At 40.6% G+C, this 8,391-nt stretch overlaps 1 protein-coding gene across 1 annotated transcript in view; it reads right to left on the bottom strand.

Moving 5' to 3' along the window:
• Positions 1-8,391, bottom strand: part of LOC116704690 (dnaJ homolog subfamily C member 25-like) — a 12,460-nt gene that overhangs the window by 3,012 nt on the left and 1,057 nt on the right. The window contains 3 exon segments of the mRNA XM_032540314.1: positions 4,276-4,375; positions 4,517-4,887; positions 5,425-5,577. Of these exon segments, the coding sequence (XP_032396205.1) occupies positions 4,276-4,375; positions 4,517-4,887; positions 5,425-5,577 (624 nt within the window).

Below are 8,391 nucleotides of genomic sequence, written 5' to 3'. Positions count from 1 at the left end.
CTTAACCAAAATATGTTCTCTGCGGCTCTGGTTTATTCATCAGAAAGAATACATCTAATACTCTTTTCATAATTACATTTCAGACTTTTAGCTGCCTGTCTGGGGTAGCATACAGTGAGCAGGTGAAATCCAAAGCCTTTTTCTGGCCCACTTTGACATAATGTTGGCTGTTTCGGGGCGGGTATACTAGATTGCTAGTATTAGGCGAGTTAATCACCTTGATGATGTCATGTGCCAACAGAAAACTGTTTCAAAGATGAGGCACCAAAACTCATTTTACCCATCTGCTTTACCAGAATAATAGAACAAAAAATGGCTTGAAAAAACATTACAAATAATAATTACATCATTAATTAGTTTGTTTTGGTTGAACAAAACAGCATGATGTAAAAAAATTACAAAAAATCTGAAGCCCCGCTCACAGTTTTTCCACTTAGCCTAATTGCTATGAAAATATCTTCACATATACCAAGTGTAGTCAATCTTTCTGCACAAGTATTTCACACAGCATGGTGTGTTGTCTGCTGTATGTTGCACTGAGGCAAGTGTGTGTTAGAGACGGAGCTCTGGGCTGTCATCGTCGACAAACGTCAGCCGCCCCGGCCCTCATTCTTCATCCATCTGCGGTACCTCATCCTCGGGTCGGTTGCCATTTTCACCTTCATCTCTTCCTCCGTTCTTTTCTGTATACCTAACGGACACCACACAGGAACAATTACATAGCAAAGTCTACAATCACAGTACACAATCTACAGTACAGTCCTGCGGGAAGACCTTTCAGCTAACACTTCAGTTCTAGCTCACATGGTCAATTCCTGACACCAATGCAATTAGTAAAACAGTATCTCATACTCTGCTGTTTTAATTTAAATAAGCTGCGTCAATGAAATAAAAAACTTCCCAACAGAAATGGATAGTATTTGTGCAATTGAGCTGTAGCGAAGACTTGATTCATCTTTACAAAGTATTCCTTGTCTGGGAGATTGAACAAATGGCAAACAGAAGTGACAGAAATAGGAAGGAAATACTGTGGACGCTAAAGTGTGCAAAAAAAATAAATAAAACGATTCAAGCACTTCCAATTTAAATCGATTCATTAAATTCCAAAAATCGATTTGTGTTATTTTTGTTAATTTAAAAAAAAAAAACATTTTGTAATGGCGGATACACATCACATGGGAAAAGTAACTACATGTACATACAGTCGTGGTCAAAGTTTTGAGAATGACACAAATAGTAATTTTTACAAAGTCTGCTGCTGAATTTTTATAATGGCAATTTGCACATACTCCAGAATGTTATGTAGAGTGATCATATGAATTGCAATTAATTGCAAAGTCCCTCTTTCAATAAAAACGAACTTAATGTTATAAAACATTTCCATGCATTTAGCCCTACCACTAATGGACCAGCAGACATCATGTCAGTGATTATTTGTTAACACAAGTGAGAGTGTTGATGGGACCAGGCTTGAGATAGGGCTGCACGATTATGTCCAAAATGATAATCACGATTATTTTGATCAAATTTGATCGCGATTATCTACGATTATTTATTGATTTAACCAAAACAATTTTATTGTCACATAGCTATTTATAACTGCGAGAGGGAGTGTGATGGACACACTACAGAGGACGGTGACTCATTATGAACGGGTCCAGCAAGGGTCGTGGTATGAAACGTCTGTATCTTCACTGCGCTGCATTTTTATGAAATATGATATTCTGGCCATGGGTCGCATCTCTGGCCCAGGTCCAGGTCCAGGTCCGGTCTCGGTACAGCAGCGCGTTCCACACGCTGTTACTCTACCAACTGAAGTTAGTTGCATCAATAACTCTTCTGTGTTCTTCGCGTAGCGGCCGCGATAGCAGAGTTACCATGGAAACATTGGTACAAATACTGGTTTGCCCCTCATACTTAACAATATACAGCTGTGTTAAAAATAAAAAACTAGACAAATATCAGAAGTGTGGACCGGCGGCCGCTGTGCGGCGGGGCGCGGAGAGTAAGAGGAGAGAGGTGAGGACGAGAGAGCGCAGAAAGATCCAACACAGGCACGGCTTTACAGACGAAATGGGGCATGTAACGCAAATTAAACCTATCATATAAACAGCATTGCAGCGGATGCGAGGACATTAGCACCGGTGCGTCCTAGAGGGGCTAACAGCTAACAGACGCTAACTAGCACCGACTAGCATGGTCACTGCTGTCTGAAAAACAACAGATGAGACAAAAGTGTTGCGTTACTGGTAAACTGGTAAACCTGAGACTGACGTATTAACGACTGCTATCTGTTGAGTTTTACTCACGCTACTCTGTCCTCTGGGACTGTCTACATCTAGAAACTTAGCTGCGCGGTGCAGTAAACTACTCTGACTGGCTCATGAGCAGCGGCTTTACGGAGCGGGAGGGCTTTGCAAAAAAACACGGAGCGTCTATGAAATGATGCTTTATAAAAATAATCGCTCGATCACGCAAATTTGATCGTGGGAAGTCCAAATCGTGATCGCGATTAAAATTCGATTAATTGTGCAGCCCTACTTGAGATCACTCCTCATGCTGGTTGAGTTAGAATAACAGACTGGAAGCTTAAAAGGAGGGTGGTGCATGAAATCATTGTTCTTCCTTTGTTACCATGGTTACCTGCAAAGAAACACATTGCTGTCATCATTGCTTTGCACAAAAAGGCTTCACAGGCCAAGATATTGCTGCTAGTAAGATTGCACCTAAATCAACCATTTCTCAACCATCAAGAACTTCAAGGTGAGAGGTTCAGTTGTTGTGAAGAAGGTTCAGGGCGTCCAAGAAAGTCCAGCACGCACCAGGACCGTTCCTAAAGTCTATTCAGCTGCAGGATTGGGCACCACACATGCAGAGCTTGCGCAGGAATGGCAGCAGGCGGGTGTGAGTGCATCTGCACGCACGGTGAGGCGAAGACTTTTGGAGGATGGCCTGGTGTAAAGACAAGGCAGCAAAGAAGCATTCTCTCCAGGAAAAACATCAGGGACAGATTATTATTCTGCAAAAGGGACAGGATGGACTGCTGAGGACTGGGGCAAAGTCATTTTCTCAGATGAATCCACTTCCCATGTTTGGGGCATGCGGGAAAAAAAGCTTGTCTGGAGAAGAAAGGTGAGCGCTACCATCAGTCCTGTGTCATGCCAACAGTAAAGCATCCTAAAACCATTCCTGTGTGGGGGTGCTTCTCAGCCAAGGGTGTGGGCTCACTCACAATTTTGTCTGAAAACACAGCCATGAATAAAGATGGTACAAAACATCCTCCGAGAGCAAACTTCTCCCAACCATCCAAAAAACAGTTTGGAGACCAAATGCCTTTTCCTAAATCCCATTGAGAAATTGTGGTCAATCTAAGAGGCGGGTGGACAAACAAAAACCACAAATTCTGACAAACTTTGAGAATTGATTATGCAAGAATGGACGGCCATGAGTCAGGATGTGGCCCAAAAGTTAACGGACAGCATGCCAGGGCAAACTGCAGAGGTCTTGAAAAAGAAGGGTCAACACTGCAAATATTGACTCTTTGCATAAACTGAATGTAATTGTCAATAAAAACCTTTGGCTCTTATGAAATGCTTATGATTATACTTCAGTATACCGTAGTAACATCTGACAAAAATATCTACAAACACGGAATGAGATAACTCTGTAAAATCCAATCCTGTCATTCTCAAAACTTTTGACCACGACTGTACTCTGAATCATGTTTTTTAATTGAGAATCATATTTGAATCAAAGCGATTTTTGAACTGAATCATGAGCCTAAAAATCAATATCAAATCAAATAGTGACATTTTCTTAATCGTGCACCCCTAGTAGACGCGCAGCTGTTTCAGACTGAGGGATGCGACAAAACAAGGGGTGCCTGGCATCGGTTTGATAATGCTGATCGTTTTTAAGTGCTTAGTTAAGTTTTTAAAGCTGCACTCATCAACACTTATATTAGCCAAGCTAAACTAACATCAGCATGGTCATTGAGTGCAATGGATCACATCCTTGTCATCCTCTAAAAGTAGTCCTCAATAATACTAAAAAAAGTTTTTGACTGTTTATAGGATGAGGAAAAAAGGAGGACACACTAAAACTAAGGTATTGGAAAGAATAAAGTAAAGAGGGATGAATGGAAAACCCATAAGGATGGTAGGAAGGAGAGACAGTAGAGAGGAGAAAAAATAAAAGGAAGAGGTCTAAAATAAAGATGAAGTGAAGGGAGAATGGATGGAAATAATTCTACAAAGAGAATTTTAAGTGACAAACCTCGTAGTTTTCTTTGATCCAGAGCTGTTTTTCCAAGAAAGACTGTCTGGTGTTTTCATCCAGACTGTCAAACTGAGACGGAGACATCTTCATGTTTCTCCTAACAGTAGAAAACACAGAGTCTGCTGTGAGACAACCTGACACTGAGAGAAGGGTGAGGTATAAATGTGTATAGGAAGCTTTACTGTGTGTGTATATACAGTATAGTATATTGTAAGTAAAATATTCTTCATGAAATTACCTGATGATGTAAAACTTCTCCTCCTCTCCATACTCCTCCCTGCAGATGGTGAAGCGGTAAATCCAGGAGATGTACCAGGTCACATAGTTGGTCAGGTAGTAGGGGAAAAGCACAATCTGGCACAGCAGGATGTCCGACAGGTTGGGCTTCTGGTAGCCTCCTTTGATGTCGATCTTGTTTTTTATGATGTCACGGATCACCTCCTCCTCTTGCTCCCGAATTTCCTCTTTGGAGCGGCGGTTCTTGCCCTTCTCCTTGGTGCGGTTGAGGAGGCCCTGCTGCTTGGCGATCTCCATGGCCTGGATTCGGTACTTGGGGACCGTCACCAGGTAGTTTATGGCCTCATTGTAGCTGCTGTGCCAGCTGTAGTACTGTAGGAGACAAAGGGAGAAGAGGAAGAGGTGTTGGAAACGATTAATCTATGTAAGAATCGCAATTCTTATCTTTCTGATTGATTAGTTTTTCAACTACCAGAAGTTGATATTTTGTTTCCTACAAAATAAACTAGGTATTGTATAATCAGACTGAATGGTACAATAATAGAGTAGTTCTAATAGGTGGGAACAATGCAACAAATGCACATTGCAAAATGCGTAATGTATCTGTAATTGTCTGAAATTATCTGTGACATGTGCCATCTTTCAAGCTGAATGGTCTCACAGTAGTAAAACAGATTTTACGCTGATCCGAAAAATAACTCTTTCGGCGAGAAAAAGGGCACAATATTAAGGAATGTAAAACATATGGTGCTTTTGAGAAACCATTTCAAATAAAGCAAAGGGGTTCAGGGGTTCCCAAACTGGGGGCCTGGTCCCGGAACTTTTTCCAGCTGTTTTGCCAGGAAATATGGTCAGAGTTATGTTTAGACCCTGTTTGTAGTCTAACCCTGTTGGAGGCTGCAATTGTACCTGAAAGATGGAGATGGCACAGATGGTGACCAGGATGACAATTCTGACGTCCACTTTGGGGGTGAGCTGTCGGCGGTAGTAGGTGTAGTAGTGCTGGTAGTACTCCTCAGGATGGTCAAGCATGTAGTCATAGTCCCGTCGAGTTTCCTCATCCTGCACACAGACATTAAGACATAATTTCTGCTTTTAATTATAGGTTTCTGTTATGACGACCTGCAGAAGGAGCTCCGCCACGCCTGGTTCCAAAATAATGTTTATTTTTTAATGTTGCTAATAAACATTAAATAAATCTTACTGTTTTTTCTGGTCTCTTTTCAGCTGGGACATTTCTGTTAAAAAGGGTAACCGTCTTTTTTCCAACCCTATTTTTCTAAGTTTTTTGTTTCTAAGTGACTGATGGGAACAACAATCTTTAAAAATGGTCCAGTATTAAGCGAGATTGCTGCAGTCGGCAGCTGCAAAACAAGCTACAATGTAAGTTGATAGGGCAATTGTCCTGCTTGTATTTAGCTTCACAAAAGTGCTCCTTTTGCCGCAGACAAGCTCAGACTATATATATTCTAAGTGTCTGACAACATTATAGAAAGGATTTCTAAGAAGGTCAACCTTTCTGTTAAAAAGTAAGATCATTTTTTTTAAACATTTAAACATCCGCAAAATTGTGTTTGCTAAAACCACCAGACTCCATGTAAATAAACAATAATTTTAGCATTGTGAAATACAGTGCATTCAAAGTCGAAAAAAACAATAAAACTATAAAAAGCTGTTTTGGGACATCTTTCGACTTTATAACCATCACAACTCTAGTTTTGGTTAAAATAAACACAGTTTACGTGTGAAAATATGTTGGCTCATTTAAATAAAAATAGGCACGTCATGTTTTTGTTGTGTATGAAAATGAGCTTACTGTGTGGAGGCAGTATTATAAATGTCACAATAAAGACCAAAATCATTTTAACCACAAAAAATTAAAAGCTGTAGGTACATTTGTCGTAATGCTACAAAAACAATTAGGCTATCCGTTTTCATGGTGTATTAAATTATGTTGTGTTTTTGTATGAGAGTGGCAAGCATTTTTCATCAGACTCACCCCAGGTTATCTAAGTATACTGCTAACTAAGAACACACACACACACACACACACACACACACACACACACACACACACCACACACACACCACAAAACCCAAAAACAACACACACACACACACACACACACACACACACACACACACACACACACACACACACACACACACACAACACACACACACACACACACACACACACACACACACACACACACACACACACACACACACACACACACACACACACACACACACACACACACACACACACACACGGTGGAGCGGTTGCCTGCCAATCGGAAGGTTGGTGGTTCGATCCCTGCCCCTGCAGTCATTGTCGAAGTGTCCTTGGGCAAGACACTGAACCCCAAGTTGCCCCCGGTGCTGCGCATCGGAGTGTGAATGTGTATGAATGTTTATCTGATGAGCAGGTGGCACCTTGTACGGCAGCCCCGGCCACAGTGTATGAATGTGTGTGAATGGTGAATGTTTCCTGTAGATGTAAAAGCGCTTTGAGCAGTTGTTCTATTTTGTGATTACATTCTGAATCTGCAACGTTCTGTCAGAAAGTTAGTAGTAGGGTAGAGATTTGACAGACAAGCAGCAAGATGTTCCCGATCATCCTCTGCCTTATCTGAGAGAGATTTTTGAGATACTAGGCATCAAGAAGGACTCCTGGCCAATGTACTGCATAGCTCTAAAAGTATAGGGAACTTCTTAATTAATGTCTGTTTAGTAATGGTACAACTATTGTTATTCGGTTCTTTATTATTCCGTATGTTTATTGGCTCTCCGTAATGTCTGCATACTTTCAGCTATTAAAACCATTCAACTTTTCAAATCTTCAGCTTTCAGCAGATGATGGGACTTCTTCAGCTTTTTTTCTACTATTTTAAATATTAAGCATTTAAACATTGTATGTTAACATTAAAGTCAATGAGAGCAAGCTTCAAATCTTTCAAATCTTCTGCTCCCAAAATTTTCAGCACCTTCACACTTTCACCTACAGACATGGTTCATGTTCAAATCTTCCTCCATTCACTGCCATGTTATACATCGTCCACATTTCTGAGCAAAACGCAGAGCCCTTTTTTTTGTGTGGGAGACCCAGGTTCGATTCCCACAGAGATACCTCAACCAATGTATTCCTCATGAAGACATCTCCCATGGTGATGGCCCAGTGGATATGGACGGGGGTTGGATCCCCGCTGTAGTACATCAACCCTGACAAAAGGCATTATGATTTTTTTATTGTTCCGTACATTTTTTGGTGGTCCATATGTTCTGCATTCCTTCAGCTATTAAAACCATTCGACTTTTAAAATCTAGCTCTAGCTACTTATGGTGTAGTGGTGTAATTCAACTTAATTAAAAACCACTCCTGCATTTTTCAACTATTCTTACTACTTCAACTTCTTCTTACTGATTTAGGCTATTCAACCAGGTTAGCTTTAGCAATTCAACTATTCAGCATTCCCACGCATTTTCTGCAGGAATGCATTTTCTAGTTCATATTTAATCCTTTATTTGCTTTCCAGAAGCCGTATTTCAGCACACACATATATGTAGATTCCTTTAAATGTTAAGGGGAAGATTAAAAAAAAGAGAAACTGGATCTGTGAAAACTCACAGAATCACATTTGAATTCATATCTTGCTGCTTGGTCAGAATCTTATTAACCTGGAGTCCCAGTCTCTGTCACAATAATCATATATCTGATGTTTTAGGCCTGACAACCATTTAGAAAGTAGGCCATGGCATATAAAGAGCCTTTTTTTCCCATGTCTACTGAAGTTTCTCAGCTTACACTCTAGTAACATTTGTGTGCTCCAGTGTGCTCCAGTCCAAAAATGGTTGTCATTCGCAAGGCTACTT

Source organism: Etheostoma spectabile, chromosome 16 (assembly GCF_008692095.1).
Source record: "Etheostoma spectabile isolate EspeVRDwgs_2016 chromosome 16, UIUC_Espe_1.0, whole genome shotgun sequence".
NCBI classification, from domain to species: domain Eukaryota; kingdom Metazoa; phylum Chordata; class Actinopteri; order Perciformes; family Percidae; genus Etheostoma; species Etheostoma spectabile.
The sequence above is the reverse complement of the archived record's forward strand: the minus strand, read 5'-3'. Positions and strand labels throughout refer to the sequence as shown.